The 22,203-nt window shown below is 41.5% G+C and overlaps 1 protein-coding gene across 8 annotated transcripts in view; it reads left to right on the top strand.

Moving 5' to 3' along the window:
• The window catches only part of TENM3 (teneurin transmembrane protein 3), a 398,700-nt gene extending 377,936 nt beyond the window's left edge, over positions 1-20,764 (top strand). For all 8 annotated transcript variants that reach the window (XM_066632787.1, XM_066632788.1, XM_066632790.1 and 5 more), the window contains 6 exons: positions 1,979-2,154; positions 2,858-3,093; positions 8,955-9,251; positions 10,815-12,426; positions 14,610-14,740; positions 19,922-20,764. In XM_066632787.1, coding sequence (XP_066488884.1) covers positions 1,979-2,154; positions 2,858-3,093; positions 8,955-9,251; positions 10,815-12,426; positions 14,610-14,740; positions 19,922-20,677 — 3,208 coding nt within the window. In that variant the 3' untranslated portion in view covers positions 20,678-20,764. The remainder of the gene's footprint in view (positions 1-1,978; positions 2,155-2,857; positions 3,094-8,954; positions 9,252-10,814; positions 12,427-14,609; positions 14,741-19,921) is intronic.
• Positions 20,765-22,203: the final 1,439 nt, after the last annotated feature.

The following is a 22,203-nucleotide window of genomic DNA, read 5'->3' on the forward strand; positions in this document are numbered from 1 at the left end:
CTCTAAGGCTTACAGCAGTTTGTACAGGGCTCGTGAGACTGCCATAGACATTTGGGGAGGTGCAGCTCCATAGTGCCTGTGCTGCACAAACTGGGTCTTTCCTCCTCCTCAGTTGACTTTTAGCAATTGTAGGCAGAAAATGCAGGGTTTCTCCTCTCCCACGCTTGGCCACTGCTCGGCAATTGCCTCCAAGAAGTGCATGGAGAATATACACCTCCATGGTCCTTGACTGCTTTCAGTGAGAACGCTTTCATCTGAAAGAAAAACCTCTTCATCTTCTACTTGACTTAGAGTAAGGGCCATGGAGTACAACATTTAATATAAAATCAGAAGCATATTTCATAGTTATCAAATCTGGCATGAGCATTTTTCCTCCTGTGGTTCCAGGGTGTTCTTATAATTATAACAGAAGTTATCTCCACAGGTCTCTAAGGGCTGTGCTGGGGTTTGAGCTTCCAGTGCTAATCTTCTGACTGAAATTTGGATTAGCAGGGAAGATCAGCATTGTCCCTGTGTAATTTGCAGGTGTTCCATCCACCGCACAGGCACACCAAACATCCCAGGCAATGGTCAGAGCTTGTAATCAGGCAGTAGCCACTTTAAAAACTTGTGACAGCTGCAACTGAGTGGACAGGTGCTAGTCTGCTGGCCCTGACCCCACACTGACCCAAGCATTATCGTCCTTCTGGCAAGCCCTTGCACATTCTGAAAAGCAAGAAGTGGGGACGAGGGGGCACATGGTGCTAAAGTGTCAATCTGCTTACCGTACCAAGGGCAGACTCAAGCAATCTCTCTAGGTGCCCAGTTTAAAAACAAATTTTTCAATGAAAAACTAAATGTCATATAACAGACTCGTTGACCAAATCCCATTTCAGAAAACAGGTTTGTCATTTTAAGAGCTCTGAAATCAGAAGTCTCACACATGTAATGGTTCCAGTTTCACAAAACTGCAGTGACTTAGCAGTGCATAACTGGTGAACACTCTTGTGCTTCAGAGCTCTTACTGGGTCCTGAACTGATTATGGAAACCTTACCTGAACAACATCCTTTAGAACAGCCATTTTCAACTAGTGCGCCATGGCAAACTGGTGTGCTGTGAATGGTCCATAGGTGTGCCACAGGAATTTGGAGGAAGGTCATTTATTAGTAGGGCCAAGAGGGATGCGAGTCCTCCACTGGCAGCATGGTGTGCCTTGTCAATTGTCAAAAACCTGATGGTGTGCCTTGACAATTTTAGTGCCTTATCAGTGTGCCATGAGATTAAAAAGGTTGAAAATCACTGCATTAGAAGAATCTTTTGATACCATTATGTGTCACTGTTAAAACATATAAAATAGATTTATGAAATTAAAAACAAAGCATTATGAGTGGTGCTTAAGCACTGTATTCCCTTGATATTAGCAATTTTTCCTTGCGCCATTTGCGTTTCTGTTCCCAGCTTACATGTCAGCGTAACAGCAGAGAATCAGTGCTTCCCATTGCAGCTTATCCTGGTAATGCAGCAAATGTGGTACAGTCAGGAACATAAGTGGAGGAGGTTCGCTGTCTTCACAGAAAGATAAGGCCCCATGCTAAAAAATCTCAAGAGCCCCTGAGATAACATTTGCAGGAGCGTGAACAAAATCTAGCCTGATTTTGGGAAGCGAGTTCAGAATGTGAAGCAATTTATCCCCACCAAACATGTTGCCTTTGAAACAGCAAATTAGATGTGCAGCAGGATTTGGTCACACTTCAAAGAATAATATTCAGAACTGCAGTTCCATCTGTTTTCTCTTCTACTGAGGCTCCTGTATGTTAAACAGGCTTTCGATGACTTCAAAGCTTGTTTGAAGTCTTCATTGTGCATAACACAGGCACAGAACCCAAGCATTTCTCAACAATATTGCCATCTGATATTTTCTGTTAGTTTCAGTATATGAGGAAAAACAATTCGTTCTTGCTTATCATTTTATATCATTTTCCCCCCTTTCTGTTTCAGCTATGACAGTGAGGGACGGCTAACCAATGTCACATTTCCAACCGGAGTGGTCACCAACCTCCATGGGGAGATGGACAGGGCCATTACAGTCGACATTGAATCATCGAGCAGAGAGGAGGATGTCAGCATCACTTCAAATCTATCATCAATTGATTCCTTCTATACAATGGTCCAAGGTACAATAATAGAATTTAACAAACAATCTCATATATAGAAACGTTTCTGATGCCAGCCTAAATGAAGCACTAAAGTCTTCCTGACAGAAAACCTTTTAGGGCACTACTGTACATGCAGGAATCAGAGGAAGCTGCCTTATACTGAGTAAAACCATTGGTCTGTCTAGCTCAGTATTACCTACGTTGACTGACAGTGCTCTCCGGGATTTCGCGTAGGAATTTTCTTTTGTTCCGGAGATGGATTTAACTTAGGACATTCAGCATGTGCTGTGCCATTGAGCTGTGGCCCGTCCCAATGCTGATGTGTGTGCAGAAGGACTTACAGCTGGGAAACATCTTTGTGCTTTTAGCAGCATTTTTGGGCTATGGATAAGGGTAAGGATGTCAGTCGAAAAGTAGTGGGGAAAAGCCACATACAAACCAAATAATTTGAACTTTTCTGTTCAATGGAATGCAAGAAACAATGGAGCAATTTAACTTTGCTTGCATCCATTTTTATGGTTTAAGGCACAAGCCTTACCATGTCTACTCAGAAGTAAGTCCTATTTTGTTCAATGGGGCTTACTCTCAGGAAAGTGTGGTTAGGATTGCATCCTTAATCTGTGGGTATTCGCTTGGTTTACATCACAGCTATCTTTATATTTCATATATTAAACCACGAGAAATAGCTTTGAGCTTATACTATGCTTTTGTTTCATTTCAGATCAGTTAAGAAATAGTTACCAGATTGGTTATGATGGGTCCCTCAGAATCATCTATGCCAGTGGCCTGGACACACACTACCAAACCGAGCCACATGTTTTAGCTGGCACAGCCAACCCAACCGTAGGGAAAAGAAACATGACACTTCCTGGAGAAAATGGACAGAATTTAGTAGAATGGAGGTTTCGAAAAGAACAAGCTCAAGGCAAAGTGAATGTATTTGGCCGAAAACTCAGAGTGAGTAGTACCTCTAATTCATTTTCAGGCTAAGACAAGGTACCATGAAGGATCTGTCTCAAGCTTGAAGTGCCTGGAATGTAAAAGAAATCCCAACATCTTTTCAACTTTGATTAATTTTCTGATAATTCTCCAGTGTAGAAGCAATTGGAATGGTCCCTGATGGTTATAATTTGTACAGACTCAGGAGTGAGGTTTATTCTGAGGGGGAAATTCACACTCACATGCTTATATGTTCAAACTTGCACATGGACACACACACACATCAAAATTTTATCTATGGGACTTGTTGCCCTCAGTGACCTGTTGTCCTTAATTATTAATTAAAACTATACAGTAACCAGAAAAGTACCTCTGGTCCACCCACTAATCTTTTTCATTACGGCAAAATTATATGCATTTGCATTGTACATTTGACTCATTAACCATTTTTGCCAAAGAAATTGGGGCTAGGATGTGTTCTTTTTTTTCGAAAGTAGAGTGCTGTAATGCTTATTTTGAAAGAAAGGACTAGAAGGGACATAATTGGTATCTTTATAAAATGTGCTTTGAACACATTTTATTGACCCTTCTAGCATATGCTCTTGCCTAAGTATGTATGCCTATGGTAATTCATCAAGTAAAATCATCGTTCAGTCATAATGTTCACAGCAGCGGGAAGCATACATTTATAAGACTCACATATACTCTGCAAGTTTCTAAAGTCTTTTCTCAAGTTAGCAAGCAAAAATGACCATTCTTTTAATGGCAGGGCCCTATTTTATTCATTTTTCCCTCCTCTTTGCAGCATTATATCCCAAATAAATTGCATTGTGCTCAGAGCAAAGAATTATGGAAGCAGATTGTGAATGAGGAAGTCAAATATGAGGATGAAGTCATCTGTTGGCATTCAGACAGCCAGCAGGATGGAAATCTGCCATTCTTTAACTTGTGAGAGTAGCTTTAATAGCCAGAAAACTTTGAGCCCTTTGATGATTGCGTGTTGCTCAACATGGCCCATTTGGACATAATATAATATTTTATTTATGGATTATCTCTGCCAAACGCTTCTAGCTATCTAATAATGTAAATCTCTTGGCTTAAAGATAGTAATGTCTTCCAATAAATTCCAGCACTGACAAAACAGAAACACTACTAACTCATGTCTCAAATGAAGCATGTTTTCCAAGGTCTGGCCAAAGCCAATCCAGTACCCAAAACAGTGTCAAATTTCATTGCCTGCTGCCAGCGTGCATGCACTTCCCAATCTCTACCACCTCACCTCCTCCTCTGCTGCTTCTCCTCCTAAACTGTCCAGTCAGGGAGAATCCTGGTAGAGGAGCCTCTCTGTTCCCAGCATCCTCCCCACCCGGTCACTGGAAGAGAAAAGGAAACTGCAAGGACAACCACTGGTACTTTCTCCTCCAGTTCTGCTGTCATGAACTTCAGCAGCACCACAGGAAAAGGAGGAAGAGATGGAGATAAAAAGTCACCCTCCTCTTGCTTGTTGTCCAAGGATAGCATGTGAGAAGAGTCCCCACCCCAATAGTTTGATACCTTCCATAGCCTGACACGCAAGGCTGCTACTTTGGGGGTCTCAGGAATGGCATCCTGTGTACGCCTGTCTTCTGAGTACTCCAACAGTTGCTCTATTTCAGAAGATTTAAGGTGAAGGAGAAAGCAGAGGTCAAACAGGAGGTAAAATAAGTAAAGAAAGTAAAACAAACTAGAACAATTGTAGAACTGGATAAAAGAAAAAGTGCCGTCAAGATCCATCTTTCACCCTTGCAATAAAGAAAATTATATGAGTGCCGGTTCTCTCCACGTTGCTTAATTGACCTTAGCAAGTTCACCTGACACAAAGTGTGCCTTAACCGTTGGGGGCAGGGAAATCACGCAGTGCAGTTAGAGCATTAATTTTCACATTCTTTCAATTTATGTTTAAAATGTGGAGTAATAGTTCAATCTGTTTTAGAAACCAGGAACATCCCAATGGTACTAAAGCTAGATTAACTGAAAATGATCTTGTTGAAGGCCACATGAACTGTAGAATCAGATGATGGGAGAATACAGAAAGTGGTGGAAAATGCAAAGACAGATGTGTAAGCAGAGAAAAGCTAAGGCATGTTTGCACCAACCACAGTCCTGTACTGTCATAGGAAAAATTGGCACTTTGGGCTCCAAATTGCATACTGAGTTATTGATTAGTGCTGCATCTCTGAGTTTGGGTGCAGGAAAGGGACTCCGGTTTAAAGAGAAACACCCCCACATTTCTACAATGTCTGAATGAATGTGCACTGTAAGATCATTACATGTATTGGATGGAAAGGGTCTCTGGCCCATGAATCTGCTCATAAGTTAACACATCAAGATTCTTGATAGGAATGGGAACCCAGAAAAGCTGTTCTCAGCCCATGGAACTGTTGCAAGTGCTGATTGGCTGGCTGGGAAGGGTACCATTTCAAGTGGCAATTTGGAACCACTTCTGGCCACATACCTAATTGTGAATAAATACCCAAGGATCCAATCCTTCATTTATGTACTTTAGTGGCCTAATACTATCCTTTCCTCCCCAACGATACGGTGGCACCAAAATGGCTACCACTGCATCCTGTGGGAGGGGGGGCGGCTGCGGAGGTCTCCTCTGGGTAAGGAACAATGGTTCCCTTACTCCAGGATAAGCGTCTCAGCATGGGGGGTCTATTCGAACCAGTATTAGCTAATTAGCTGGTGTAGGTCCGTGAGGACCTGCACCACAGAATCGGTTCCAGGAAGGGGATTAGGATTTAGCTGCCACTACTGCCACTGGATCCAGTCTGCCTATCTTTCACCCTCTCCCACTCTCACCCACCTCTCCCGCTAACACATTTGCTCCAGCACAATGTGACAACATGGGTAGGAAGGCTCAGGCTTTTCCACCAGCACTCTCAGCAGCATGCTGAGCAGCATGCTATCGGAGTTGGAGCATGCTATTGGAGCTATTCACCTTCTTCTGGTGAACTGTTCTGAGGCCTTCACAAGGGGGTCCCCCTTGGAAAGGCCGGGCAGGCCCTCCCCTCCCCCCACAGGGAGGCCTCACAGATACAAATACAGTTCCCATAAAGTGCCAAGGTAGAACAGAGTGTACAAATATTGCCTGGTACAGTCTTGAAATAAGTTCATGAGAGTTACTAGTTCACATCTGATCTTTACTTTTGTGTCTGCACTCACCCTCTCTCTCACACACACAAACACACCTACATATCATTGTGCTATACCAGCAGCCTGAAAATCTGCGAAAACTAGGTGACACCAACTCCTATTGCTATTGGAGCTATTGGAGCAGCATGCTATTTTATGTTTAGTGCAGATGGCATCAGTGCAGGAGGAGCATTGCCAGCAAGCTTAGCAGTGGGCTTTGAAAAAGCCTTCATCTTGCTATTTCAAGCAGCCAGCTACTGTACTCATCATTCTGCATGCTTGATTATAGTGCTTACTCACAAATAAGAATTCTGCTTTCTGTGAGTGTACTGCATTTCCACAAGTAGCAGCAGCAACACTTTCTGGGTAGAGGAGGGATAAGGAAGGTAGCTTGTCACCTCTTCTCCTGGTAAGGAACAATATAGGCAATGCTATGTATGGATAGGCTAATTTCAGTAAGGCATTAAACCTGGGGAAAGTTAGCTCTCGACATGGAGGAAGAGCATATGTAAGATTTCCATCTATATAGTATAACTGGTTTTAAATTCTTCCACCTCTCACATTTTGTATATAACATATAAAGTTCATCAAAATTGTTACATCTTGCATTCTCTAGATTTTCAGGTTTGCAACAGAAAAAACTTTGCATGAAAAAAGTCATATTAAAGTTGAAAACAAAGTGCTTGTTTTTCATCCTGGTGATCTCACATAGATGTCGAAAACGGACAAAAACAACTGATTAGACATTTTCCCGATAAGAGTGTTTAGCCATATGATAACCTGAAGCCATATGTCTCTATTATCTCTCCTGATGGCCTTGCCTACATCTTAGGTAGCAAGACAGGCAAAATATAACCCCATTGTATGCCAAATTACAGGTCCACAAGATGTAGAGAACAATCAACTGAACCTCAAAGAGATTAATTGCAGGTCTTATCCAATACCTAGTCATCAGCTGTAGCAAAAGTTGATGATTTAGCTGTATTTTATTATGTTTTGAATCTTCTTGTAAACCCCCTTGAGTGCAGAGCTCTTATCCATGGGAAAAGCAGTACAATATATAAATCTTCTAAATAAATACGAGGGCTGTTCTGAAAGTAAGTACCACTTGGCTATTATAAAACAAGACTTAAGGAGAACAATTTAATACTGCTCAGAAGTTAAATTCCATGGCCATACTACTTCTCCATCCGAACTGAGGCAATTGTCATGTCCTGGGACAAGCTTCTTTATCCCCTCCATGAAGAATGTTCCTGCCAGGGAGCTCAGCCAACTGGTCACCAGTTCTGCAGAAGGCCATGCGTGTGCGTGTGCACGCGTGTACGCGTGCGCATTGTCATGCAAAAGAAGCAGCCCAATGTCCTCATTTTTCTTCTTTTGTTCCTAATAGCTCTCCTGCCTCTCAGGTGATTGTCATCCTTTAAGGTTCCAGAACACAGTGGCCATTAGCTTCTTGTTGGAGAAAGTTTGTTTGAACTGTGGCTGTCTTACAGAGCTTGACTACTCAAACAGCCCAGACAGTGATCTTGGCAAACAAACTTTGTGGAGGGAATAAAGAAGCTTGTTCCATGACATGACAATTGCCTCAATTCAGATGAAGATTGCATGGAGAAGTAATGTAATATTAGAAGTAATATCTAACTTCTGAGCGGTATTTAAAAAAAAAAAAGACTTAAGGAAAACAATTTAACAGCCAAGCAGTATTTACTTTCAGAATAGCCTTCATAATAAGATCACCAAGACAGTCAGATTTCTTTGCCAGGTCAGAAGCAAAGAATCGCTGAAGAAGATCTCTGTTCCAAAAAGGTGGCTTTAACTCAGAAACATCCTATTTGAAGCATTGCAGTTTTCACCCTCTCTATAACATCCTTGCAACCTAACAGCAGTTCAGTATTTCATGCCCCTGCAGGGTGTAACAAATGAGCTATAGTGCTGCAGTGATTTAAGAGAAGCTGAATCAATCTCAAATGCCACCCACTAGCTTTATTTTAATGGTAGGTTCACATCTGTGTTAGATCAATTATCTTGAAGAAGATGGTTGAAAAAATAGGTTTCTGGTTGTATGCAGTGTCACTTAGACAACCCATGAGTACACCTTTCATTCAGAGGGAGGTGGTGCACTGGATGTACTATGTTCATTGGTGTGTAGTATATCAAATGCCTTATAAAACCATTATCTCTGTAAATAATCATTTTTAGAATTATTTATTGTGAAAGAACATACTTTGGTTGAGTACGGTAATGCTGTGTGTCCCTCCTGATCAATGTGAAATGTCACTGATCATGTTTCATCAGTATATTTGTTACCTTTGTCTTCTTATATTTTTTCATATAGACACTGATAATTCTGTTGCATCTCCGTAACATCCTTCACAAATCTTACTGATTATTAAAAAATATAAATATATATATTTTTGGATTATATTAACATTTAACTAAATTCCATGGGAATTAATTGAAAAGATTTTGAGTAAATGCCAAGACATCTTTATTTAATGAAACCTTTTAAAATTGCCGTTAATCTAAAGCCTGGCACTTATACCAAGAAGTTGCTAAATTAATTTACTGACACAGGAAATCAGTCACTGTAAATGGTGTTTAAACAGCAATGTTTAAACAATAGCTGATACTACGAGGAAGTAATTGGCAGCCTGTGTTAGAGCAAAATGATTTAATTTGTTGTCTTGTTTGTTTTATAAAAGGTTAATGGCAGGAACCTCCTTTCCGTTGACTTTGATCGAACCACAAAGACAGAAAAAATCTACGATGACCACCGTAAATTTCTGCTGAGGATTGCCTATGACACGTCAGGACATCCAACTCTCTGGCTGCCAAGCAGCAAGTTGATGGCTGTCAATGTTACCTATTCATCTACAGGTCAAATTGGCAGCATTCAGCGAGGGACAACAAGTGAGAAAGTTGATTATGATGGACAGGGAAGAATCGTGTCTAGAGTATTTGCTGATGGCAAAACATGGAGTTACACATACCTTGAAAAGGTAGAATACTGTCCTGGGAATGACTTGTCCATAATGCCATTAAATTAGTGAATGATTACTGCATAAGAATGGTCACAAACGAATGCAGGGCAATGCTGCAGAAGGTTTGCATTTCAGGGCTATGGAGCTGAATCCTTTCAAATCCACCCTGGTACACCCCGGATCTTTTCAAATCCAGATAGCAAGCATCATTCACTTACTTTTAGTGATTTGCTGCTGTTGGATGCAGTCCAAAGAAAATTAAAGATGCACTTGAAATCTGTGGGAAATAAAGCTCATTTAAGTAAATTCATTCCAGTGACCTCAATAACATTTAAGAGTACAGTATTCTAACTCTCAAAGTCCCTACGGCCTGTTCTAATCACTCTTTGAACCTTCTGGAGCTATAGTGGCATCCTGTATGTGGCAGAAGGGCTAAGGTATATTCAGCGATGCCGCAGTTGCAGTAAAGAAGAGCTATAAGCACTGTATAAGAGCTGTTCCCCAGCACTGGTGTAGCTAGACCAGTAACAGATTTTTCTAAATCAAAAAAGGGAATAAATGCCACTTCATGCCAGCACTGGGACCCTGTACTCAAGTTCATGTTTTCCAAGCATAGCACAGTGCAGTACATAGCAGAGCATAAAATGGTGGTCTAAATGCATAACTAGGCACAAAACCAGGGGGAAGTTCCTATGTTCAGTTCTGTAGCATCAGTCAATAAGTGATGAAGCATCACAGTTGACTGCCTTTGGCTGCAGTCCTAACCACACTTTCCTGAGAGTAAGCCCCACTGAACAAAATAGGGCTTACCTCTTGAGTAGACCTGGTTAGGATTAAGAACATAAGAACAGCCCCACTGGATCAGACCATAGGCCCATCTAGTCCAGCTTCCTGTATCTCACAGCAGCCCACCGATTGTGCCCTTTATCTTTTAGCTTGATTTATAGTGGGGCGGGTGGGGGGAGTATGCTTTCGGTGATCATAGCTAGTGACCTATGATGTCTACTGCTGACAGTTTCACACATCATCACATGAATAATGTAAAACAACATCAGTGATGTACAGTGCTGATGCTTTGCAAAAGGAGTCATTTGGTGGCTGATTAACTCTGCAAAGTTTGATGTAAATAACGAACCAATTGCTTTGCCCATCTGACAAAGAGATGTGGAAGAGGAGGTGCAGGGATCTTCAGGCTAGTAAACTTCTCACTAAATTATCTCTAATTACAGGAGTGAAATTGTCTGCTCCATATGTTGTTCCCTTCTTGAATTATTGGCTGTAAGACAGCATCACTTTTGCTGGTATTAAACATGACTTATCCAAATCCATTGACAATCTGCTGTTTGGCTGTGAGTGCTTGACAAAGAAAGACTCCATCACAACAAGTAGCACATTAGGAATCTGGAGCTACTAATTACAGAACCTCTTACAATTAAGTATCCAAATGAATTAGGCAGAGAATAATTACTGTTCTGCAAGGTCAAGACTAACTCAATTTAAAAGATTATGATTTACTTAAATAGAATGCTGTTATCATACAGTAGTTTTGGCACTTGATTGAACTCTGTTTTCTCTTTTCAGTCTATGGTGCTCCTGCTGCACAGCCAACGGCAGTACATCTTTGAATATGACTTACTGGACCGGCTTTCTGCGATAACCATGCCCAGCGTTGCCCGCCATACCATGCAGACTATCCGCTCCATTGGCTATTATCGGAACATCTACAATCCCCCTGAAAGCAATGCCTCTGTTATCATGGACTACAATGAGGAAGGGCAGCTGCTACAAACTGCTTTCTTGGGTACAAGTCGAAGAATCCTATTCAAATACAGAAGGCAGACTAGACTCTCAGAAATCCTATATGATAGTACAAGAGTCAGTTTTACTTATGATGAGACAGCAGGAGTTCTGAAAACAGTAAACCTCCAGAGTGATGGTTTTATCTGCACCATTAGATACAGGCAAATTGGCCCACTGATTGACAGGCAGATTTTCCGCTTTAGTGAGGATGGAATGGTAAATGCCCGATTTGACTACAGCTATGACAATAGCTTCAGAGTGACTAGCATGCAAGGTGTTATCAATGAAACCCCATTGCCTATTGATCTTTACCAATTTGATGACATCTCCGGAAAAGTTGAGCAGTTTGGAAAATTTGGGGTTATATATTATGATATTAATCAGATCATCTCAACAGCTGTAATGACTTACACAAAGCACTTCGACGCCCACGGCCGCATAAAGGAGATTCAGTACGAAATATTCAGATCTCTTATGTACTGGATTACAATTCAGTATGATAACATGGGACGAGTAACCAAAAGAGAAATCAAAATAGGGCCGTTTGCCAACACAACTAAGTATGCCTATGAATATGATGTTGACGGTCAGCTACAGACTGTTTATCTGAATGAGAAAATAATGTGGCGCTACAATTATGACTTGAACGGCAACCTCCATTTGCTCAATCCAAGTAATAGTGCTCGCTTGACCCCACTTCGGTATGATCTGAGAGACAGAATCACCCGATTAGGCGATGTTCAGTACCGGTTAGATGAAGATGGATTCCTGCGACAGCGGGGCACAGAGATCTTTGAATACAGCTCCAAGGGCCTCCTTACCAGAGTTTATAGCAAAGGCAGTGGGTGGACAGTGATATACCGGTATGACGGACTTGGAAGGCGGGTTTCCAGTAAAACTAGCCTGGGTCAGCACCTCCAGTTTTTTTATGCAGATCTCACATACCCAACAAGGATAACTCATGTCTACAATCATTCAAGTTCTGAAATCACCTCTCTGTACTATGATTTACAAGGACACCTTTTTGCCATGGAGATTAGCAGCGGAGATGAGTTCTACATCGCATCAGACAATACCGGCACGCCACTGGCAGTTTTCAGCAGCAATGGGCTAATGCTAAAACAGATCCAGTACACAGCGTATGGCGAGATCTATTTTGATTCCAACCTTGACTTCCAGTTGGTGATAGGATTCCACGGAGGCCTTTATGACCCTCTCACTAAATTAGTTCACTTCGGCCAAAGAGATTATGATATACTGGCAGGGCGCTGGACTACACCAGATATTGAAATCTGGAAAAAAATAGGGAAGGATCCAGCACCTTTTAATTTGTACATGTTTAGAAATAACAATCCAGCCAGCAGAATTAATGATGTGAAAGATTATATCACAGGTAAATAAAGATTTGGGTTTTTTTAATGTACATTTAATATGTGTTTCCATCTGCTTATAATCTATCTATTCAGCAAATTGTATTCGCACATCACCTTGGAATTATAGCAGCTAACTTACAGCAGTGTCTGCAGAATATGATGAAGGATAACTGCCAGCAAGGCAAACTCACGTACTCAGAATATCTCTAGGCAAACGGTTTGTCAGGCATATTCTTGTTTGTTCCACCTAAGCAAGGAAAAAGTAAACAGTATTGTGCAATACAAATTCCTAAAAATATGTATGGAGTGCTGTTAGTGAAGGCTTGCTTGCTTCAGTAAAATGATACTGAAGCAAGGGCCTTGCTTTGGACAAAATGAGCAGATCTGCTCTATTAGTGAACAGAGCAAAGATTTTCCCAGCAGAAATCAGAGGAGCAAATGGCCCCATCTCCTAGATTATTAATAGGCATTAGGTTAGGAATGGTCAGAAATCCTTGTAGTGACCCCTAAATCCTTTGTCTCAGGAGAATATTCTAACTCTTTTAAGGTGGTCAGAAAAAGGAAATGCAGAAAGCAAAATATAATTTTGATGTTTCTAGCAATGTCTGACTAGACTGTCACCATGGCAACCGTTTATAAACCTGTAAATATATTGAATATTATGGTGGTGGGATACCAGATGGCAACTTTATCTAGAGAACTTGGGAGGGTTTGTTACTTGCATGATAACACCTCAGATGATTATCTTTTTTCAGGGAGGCTTTCCAAGCACTAGTCTAACAGTCGGAAAAATAACGTTCTAACACTCCCACTTGCTATTTATCGTTGTGCCTTCATTTGTATGTTAAACAGAAAATGGTATTCCTCAGATCCCACAGCTCTGCTATCTTTTTTACCATCTCAATAAAGAGTTTCCTTTCAAATTGATCAATGTAGGACCTAAATCCACTTGCCCTGTACTTGCATCAAAGTGTGTTTTAATTCCTTCAAAAGCTTTCATTTTTTCATGCAACAAAAAAAATTAATCTAAACTTGCTTTTATTCAACTTCCTCGAGCAATAATCCTTTACTGATTAAAAAGCAATGTTGATGGACACCATTTTCATCGTCCCTGTGCTATTGCCCCTTCCTTGTCATCCTCAAATGGGATTGAGTTTCATTGTTAATTTGGTGGGAATACGAATTCCATCTGTTCTTGGTATCTGAGCAATGATTTTTTACATTAGAAAATCTACTTTGACTTCTCCTTGCGTAGGTTAACCTCCTGGTTGTAATACACCAATAAGACCCTTTAAAATGCTTAGGTTAGAGGAAGATTGTGATATATATATATATGCAAGGAGAAACCCTACACCCCTAAACCTCCCTTGGTCTTATGCCAACTATATAGTCAGCTTAAGTCTGAGGACACACATTGATAGCCAGGCAGCTTGCAGGGAAACAAAGGTTTTTACTTACCTCTCCTGGGCCATGTGGTGCTTCATTAGTGCCACTGCATCACGCAGGCTGGTGGGAGATGGGATTGGACTGTAAACTATGTTTCCTCTGCAACACATGCAGAGGGCAGATTCCAGTTGTCCTAATTATACTGCAAGGTTACCAGCTGGGTCTTTGAACCTGGAATTATAATCTTCAATTTTTGATTTTCCTTACAACAGAGGACCAGTAATCTAGGATCAAATGCTTAAGGTCCTTCTGGCATTTATCATCAGTTGTTTGTTTTTTTTCAAGTAGACATCATGAGCAGCTCAATCCTACTTAAATCCCTGCGTGGCGATGCAGCAGCACCAGCGCAGGTTGTGCTGCAGATTTTTGGCTGCTGGCGGTCTCTTCAAGGTAAGCCCCAGCAGCTGAAGCAGGTCAACTCAGAAACAGTGAGTTGGCCTTTCCCATGTATTCACGGTCCAACAACAAAAACCATGGATGCAACTTTACTGCTGGTTGCAGGGTTCCAGCGGCAGAAGCTGGATCCAGAAGGAGCCATACCTTCAACTCAGAATCTTGGCAGATTGCATATTTGTATTACCATACAGTGAGAGAAGTATGCTAGCATAAGCTGCAGCCATATTGCGGCTTTTATTTAATTATGCCTCAAAGCACATAATCACTTGCACTTGTCAGACATTAAATAACTTTTACAGCTTTAAATTCAATAGTTAGGAAGGGAAAATAAAATGGTCTTATTTCTTTCTTTGCTTTACAGATGTTAACAGCTGGCTGGTGACATTTGGTTTCCACCTGCACAATGCCATCCCTGGATTCCCTGTGCCAAAATTTGATTTAATAGAGCCCTCTTACGAACTTGTGAAGAGTCAGCAGTGGGATGATGTGCCAGTAAGTTGATAAGAAAATTAAACTATGGCAAAATTGAATAAAAAACACTATTCTGTTTGAGCACTATAAGCCTCAGAGGCCTACACGGCATTTTAAAAAATTTAAAGTGTACTTTGAAAAGATGTTTCTTAATATATTTTTAAGGCATTCATAGACTAGATGCCAATTCTGTTCATTTTTGTGCATTTGCTGAAGATTTGGTCTGAATTTCAACATCTCCTCATTTGCTTTCAGTAATGCAGACCAAAAATGGAAGGAGGGGGAGTAAGAGAACTAATCAATAAATAATAGTACTTTGAAACCTTTTTTAGAATTGTGACTTTCCCAGTGGAAACTATGAAGATTGGATTTATACCAGCACCCTGCCTGAAGGCAGAAAGTGAACACTGTAATAAAAAATAGTCTGTGAAATAAACAGAAGAACAGGTGATATAAATTATGCATACCAAGCACCAGTACAATTTTACTTCTCTTTAATATTAACCATGTTTTATATGTGAAGATAAAATATTGAATGTGAAATTACCTCAGGTAAAACCCATTACATTACACAGAGCCCAAACTCAAGGTGCTTATGAAATTCCTTGGTAGCAAAAAGATCCACTGCCCAGAAAAATGGAGCCGTTTAAAATGACGGACGAGAACGAATGGAATGTAAAATAGAAATGCCACATCTGCTATTTAGGAAAATAGTGATTATAAATCTTAACTGTTCAGAGATCAAAAGGCCACACACCATCAAGTTTTCAGTTACCAGAAAGCGGAATGGGAAACTGTAAACAGGGGTAAGCCCATAACAGTAGTTCTCAAAGGAGTTCTGTAACTTGCCTGGTGCTTTGTATAAAAAGTTCCATGTTAGGTGTAGATCAGAAAGCCATCACAAGGATCAGCTTCTCAAGTGATAGCAGAAAACATATTTATGCTACCATTACAAAAATACATCAGCTGTAAACTTTCCTGTCTTGTCTGTGCAGAACAGTGCACAGAATCTGTATACAAAGGAAGGGAACGTGTTCAGAACGTGGGCATGGTGATGCTGACTTTCCTTAACACGCACGAGTATGGCTTTTGAAAAAATTCACATCAAATGTTCTACAGTGGTCAGTCACTGTAACTGCATCTGTAAAAGTGGTACAGTGGTGCCCCAATATCCGTGGGGGTTCCATTCAGGAGCCTCCCACGGATACCTGTTGGCATCCTTCAGTCTTGGAAGACTACGGTATCACGCTCTGAATAGTGTTCTGGAACAGTGTCCTCTCCAGTGCGCGAAGCCTGGGTAAAGTAGATATGGAGGATAGACTGTTTCCCATGCAGCAAATTCCCCCCTCTCCACATTGCTGAAATGGTCCAATGGAAAGGCAGAAGCCAATACGGTTGGTTCCAGCAGCTTCACAGGAGTTGCCAGAACGTGACTGTGTTCAGCCTTGAACCGCCTCAGGGACTCCGGCTCGGGATTTTGCCTCAAGGTTGACTCCTGAAGCCTTTTCCATAACTGGATGTCGCCACAAGGCAGTGGAGGTTTGGGATCAGAGTTTTCCTGGATATATGGGATGCCTACCCATGTCGCTTCCTGTACTTTTGGATATTGTGAGCCAGTGAAAGCTGTGCTCCCCTCACCTCTGGAGGCTCTTCTGAGCCCCGCAGAGGCCACGCACTTACAGCCTCTGAGGGCTCAGAATGACTGTTACGGGGGGGGGGGGGAATGCACCTTCCGGTTTTTTGGCAAAACTGGAAGTGATGTTTCTGTGCTTTTAAAAGGCATTATGAGGGCCAGGGAAGCCCTCAGTGGAAGCTCTTTGAAGCCCTTAAAAGAGCCTCCCCTTGTCTCTGGAAGGGGGGGGGCTGCATCTGTGGAACTGTGGATAAGTGAAACGCAGATACAGAATCCACAGATACAGGGGCTCTCCTGTATATAAATATTGTTGGCAATAACAGTAAATATGTAATTCAGATGCACTGCACACATGACACTTCACTCCATCTTAGAAAGCTTCCTTCACATGCTGCACATTCCTAGAGTGCACTGGTGGAGAGAGGAATGGCTGTATCATTGGCACTCCCTAGGGCAGATCTCAGGGGCATACCTGTCTACCTTCCAGGGCTCCAGGGCTCCCTTAGTGCTGGTGCAATGCTTTCCTTTCTGCCCTTAAGGAGGACACTGTCGGAAGGGAGATACCATGTCTCCATTTCTACTGAGGCTGCTGAAGGAATGAAGAGCTCCTCAGGAATCGACTCTCCATGCCTTATGTTATGAGTGATGCAAAGAAGTCTGATGATCAAATGACATGACGCTGTGGTACACTCATGTCTTTAAATGCAGAACTGCCCTATTCAGCTGTAAAAATAGGGACAACAACTGAAAGGGACATGCAACTCCTCTCCCAAGGAGTTGCTTGAGGTTCTGTTAGAATTTCCATTGACCCTTTTGGTAGCTTTTTCTATAGTATTGAAATGCAATATAATGTCAGCTGTTCTTTGGTTGTTCTGGTGAAATGGAAGACAAATATATAGGGAAGGGGATGCAGAGGGAAAGTCACAGACCTGGGAAGAAGAAGGGGAATTGACAACCTCCTGGTCCTTTCAGTTGCAAACCGCTCAAACCTCCTGCCTGAAACCTGAATAGCAGACTACTGTTTAAAGACACAAATCTGTTGTCACTGCGTGTAGTTTGAACCTGACTTCAGGCCACTTGAATACTGTGGCAGAATTTTGTGCAAGTCACTGATCAACTTTCCCAGGTTTGTGCTCTACAACAGTGGTTCCCAACCTTTAGGAGCCCATAGACCACAGAGACAAAAATTGGAAACGTCATGGACCACAAGCAACACCCCAACCCCCTGCACAAACAAAAATACAATTAAATTTGGTATTCCGTGGGGGAGTGCTTGCTAAAGTGCTAGAAGTCCTGGTTGTAAGCGGTCCATTCTCTAGCCTCTCTGGTGGTCCTTGGAGAAGTGCTCGCTTGGCAAGACACAGCAAGGGATCGAAAGCTATTATCTCTCTTTTTCTGAAACCTCATGGACCATTTCTCAGGGTCTCACAGACTCAGCTGTAGCCCATGAAGCACAGGTTGTGAACCACTGGTCTAGAAAGACTCACACTTTACTCTTTCACCTCCCTCCCCCCAAAAAAGGATAGGACCAGCTCCAGGTTAGAGAGAGCCCTCAGCAAGGTAACCTCTGGTCAACCACCTTCCCTTTGCCATATTAGCAGATGAGGGCTCTTGATATTAACAGCAGTCGGGCAGCTGCAGCAGTATTCTGGCTAGCGGTTTCTGTCTACCATGGGTTTTTTTTTTTCCTTTTTTCCCCACAACACCCCTAATGTCATCACAAAAATACAAGTGACACTGTGGAGGGGAGGAACCACAATGGGCATCAGCTATTGGCTACAATGCTATTGTTGCTGAAAAACTGGTAAGAATTTTTAAAAAAACTGCATCTACCACCATGGTTGAGAGGGAATCCAGATGGTGATGAATATTTGCTTGCTGGCCCAGTCCTCGCTAGAAGGCTAGTATAGGTGTCAGTAGTGAATCCCTTGAGTCAGATGCAGATTACCTTTATTAGCATAAAGATACAAAAATATGACTTAAAAATCAGATTAAAAGTCCTCAACTACCTTGGATAAATGTTACAGTGAAACGTACCATCTTTCTCTTAATGACTAATTTTAAAAAGATTGCCACTTTTACAGTTAATTCAATATTTACACCCGCAAGAAGAAACCACATTTTTTCTTGATCAGCCCAATCCTCCTCCTTTTTGAGGAGTTCCTTTAGATATACTTGGCGAAGATCTTTATAGAGGGGGCAATGCAGGATCATATGATGTAAAGATTCAACTACACTCATTGAGCAGCCACCTGTTCTTGCCTCCAGTAGAGTTCTTCTAAACCTGCCATATAGTACTTCTGAAGATAAAACGTTACTTCTCCCGAGAGCAAAGGCTATGCACTCATTAGGGCATTTTTAAAAATATAAATAATCAGATATATGCCCGTATCTAATAGGAAGCTGTAAATATAGGGGTGAGCAGATCTTATTGGCCAGAAACCACAAGTTTTGCTGCTCAATATCTCGGCGTCTTTGTTTAATCAGATGGAATGCTTGCTCCTAACTGTTGGAGTGCACCTATAATATCGGTATCGAGTCCTATAGTTTTAATTTTTCTTTTAAAGAGGAGAATCCCTTGGGTAATGGGCTCTCACCAGTTGCCTTCTGGTAACGCCAGCCCTACTCCATGCTATTCATTTATAGCAATCATTTGGAGGGCTCCTGCTAAAGGTTTATTTGGATGTGGACTACTGTGATATTGACTTCTTTTTTCTTTAAATAAGTGTTTGATTGAAGTAAGAAGTGATAGATGCTCTTCTTCCTAGAGTGACAAGTCTAATGTGCAGATACTGACCCTTTGGACAGTAACAAAGAACTGCTAGGTAGAGAAAAAAGCATGACACTAATCAAATGATAACTTCAACTACCCAATGTGAAATGGATAGGAATAGTTAAGAATAATCAATGAAAGGGGATTTCTCATAGTAGTATGAAGAATCCCCTGGCTCCAAATCATAGACTTTCTTCATTTTTGCAACAGAGTAATGATGGCTGGAAATCCTCCAAATGAGATCAGGTGTAGTAATCCTGTCAAACAGTGGTTTTATGTTCCTAGGGAAGAATTTCCAATGTGAATACAGACCGATCTAAATAAGATGTCTTAGTTTAAACCCCTGGTCTGACATCTATTTCTCCCCTGTCACCTTTAGCAAACAATTAACCTCACTGCCTCCATTTTCCCATCTGTAAAATGTTTGTGCTAGTACTTTACACAACTGCTTTCAGTACATATTAATTAACATATGAAATACCTATGTAAATGCTAAGTGTTCACATAATAATCCTCTTTGTACCTTCCACATTTTCTCTGTAGTGGTTTCGTGCAAGGATTTTATTTTATTTTGCTATTCTTAAAAGAGACAGAAATGAGAAAAGCATTGAACATTATCAAACAAAATAGCTCTTGTAACAGTGGAATCCAATGCATGGATTCAATTAACTCTTTGGCGCTGTCAGTTGTAGCATATCCTATTGTCAGCTCCAGGCACTGCGCCAATAAATATATGACTGTCAGAGTCTAGGGGCAACAGATGGTTTGTAAAACTTCTGTCTGTTCTTGTTTTCAGCCAATTTCTGGAGTGCAACAACAAGTGGCAAGGCAAGCAAAGGCTTTTCTGTCTCTGGGAAAGATGGCAGAAGTCCAGATCAGCAAGCGCAGACCCGGCGGCGAGAAATCATGGCTGTGGTTCGCAACTGTGAAGTCTCTGATCGGGAAAGGGGTTATGCTTGCTGTCAATCAGGGCAAAGTGCAGACTAACGTGCTCAACATAGCAAATGAGGATTGTATCAAAGTGGCAGCTGTTCTGAACAATGCATACTACCTGGAGAATTTGCATTTCACCATTGAAGGGAAGGACACACACTATTTCATTAAGACCACCTCCCCAGAGAGTGACCTGGGCACACTGAGACTGACAAGTGGCCGGAAGGCCCTGGAAAATGGCATCAATGTCACCGTTTCCCAGTCCACCACTGTAGTGAATGGGAGGACTCGTAGGTTTGCTGATGTCGAAATGCAATATGGTGCACTGGCTCTTCATGTTCGCTATGGCATGACTCTTGATGAGGAGAAGGCACGGATATTAGAGCAAGCTCGGCAAAGGGCTCTTTCCAATGCCTGGGCCAGAGAACAGCAACGAGTGAGAGATGGAGAGGAAGGTGCCAGGTTATGGACAGAAGGAGAAAAAAGGCAACTGCTGAGTGCTGGGAAAGTCCAAGGCTATGATGGGTACTATGTACTCTCTGTGGAGCAATACCCTGAATTAGCAGACAGTGCTAACAATATACAGTTCCTTCGGCAAAGTGAGATTGGAAAGAGGTAACACACTGGTTGAGCGTGGGCTGCCAAAGTGACTCTGAACCAGTGTCTTCTAAGAGGGAGACCAAAATCATTTTGCTGCATTACTACTTGAGCCTAAATGTACACCTTTGCTCAGATTTTTCTGTAGCACAATTCGAATAGACTCTACAGCGAAGAGAGAGGCTTCCAGAAGAATGGTACTGCTAAAAAACTGGGGGTTTTTTCCCCCCCGAATGACCTTAAAGGTGATCTGCTTTAAAGAATATGTTTACATATGCATATCGCTGCACTCAAGTTGGACTGAAAGTATTAAAAAAAGGCTGAAAGGGTTTGCAACAGGCTGCCTATTCCTGTGAGGCACTGACGCTAACCAAGAAACAGAACCATACAGTGTTTCCAAATATTACTAAATTGTTGACCTTTGCTTACAAGAAATAGTCTCTCTCTTCTCCTCTCTCTTTCTCTCTCTCTTGCTCTCTTCCTCTCTCTGCATAGGATGTGATATATATCTCTGTTCATTTTAAAATGTGGGGCAAAAACTCTTGTTTATGGACACTCCAACGGCTTTAAACTGTGCTACTTTCTAAAAGGACATTGGCACAAGCAATTTATGCTACAATGGGAATTTAATAATGGATTTTACAATGATAACGTGGTTTGCTTTGGGGGTGGGGGGGAATGGCAAGTGGAATCCTTGTCACAGAGGAGCAAAGGAAACCTTGATTTTTTTTGTAAATTATGTGAGACAAGTTGTTTATGGATTTTTATATGAATTACAATTTACTGTACATCAAATATTAGTCTCAGAGGAATTAATTTATGTAAAGTGTTTAAAAAAGTTTATACTTAAAATAAAATGATCAAAATGTGCAGTGTGTGAATTTTTTTAAAGGAATTGCACCTTTTGTTATGTTATAGCTGTACAGTATAAAGAGTTATATTGTAGAGATATAACAGTGTATGACTAATGGACAGAAGTGTTAATATTTTTGTATTAGGTTTAAAAAAACAGTGCATCTTTCAGTTGCTCTGGTGAAAGGACAGAGTGGTTGCAAATTGCTCAGTCATCGGACTGCAGCGCCTTTCCTTTCCTCTACCTTTGCTATCCTCTCACCCAGCACAGCTTCATCGCTCACTGCTAGGAGGGAGAGCAACTAAATAAGGTTCAATCATTATGATGAAAGACTTCCCTAGGCTGGGCTTGCCTTGTCCTCTCCCAGCCCTAAAGGTGTATTTATTCAGTTTTGCAGCTCTCTTATGTATTTTTTTTTTTAACTGTGGGATGTGTAGCTGCATAATGTGATGACAGGAATGCTGTCTCAGGTGCTTGGCAAATATATGCGAATGGCAATAGGGTGTAGCTCTTACCTCCACTTATATCACTCCTCAGGCAGGACTTCCAGCCTTGTCTGTGAAAAAGATGTTTTGGGGAGAAAGGGGGGAAAGCTAGCAACATAGGAATGTAGAGCAGTGAGTGAATTAAAAAAAATCACCTGGCCTTTAACCCTCTTCTCCACTGCAAAAGAGTCACAATGAAATTCTAGTTTA

The sequence above is a fragment of the Tiliqua scincoides genome, chromosome 6, assembly GCF_035046505.1.
Source record: "Tiliqua scincoides isolate rTilSci1 chromosome 6, rTilSci1.hap2, whole genome shotgun sequence".
NCBI lineage: Eukaryota > Metazoa > Chordata > Lepidosauria > Squamata > Scincidae > Tiliqua > Tiliqua scincoides.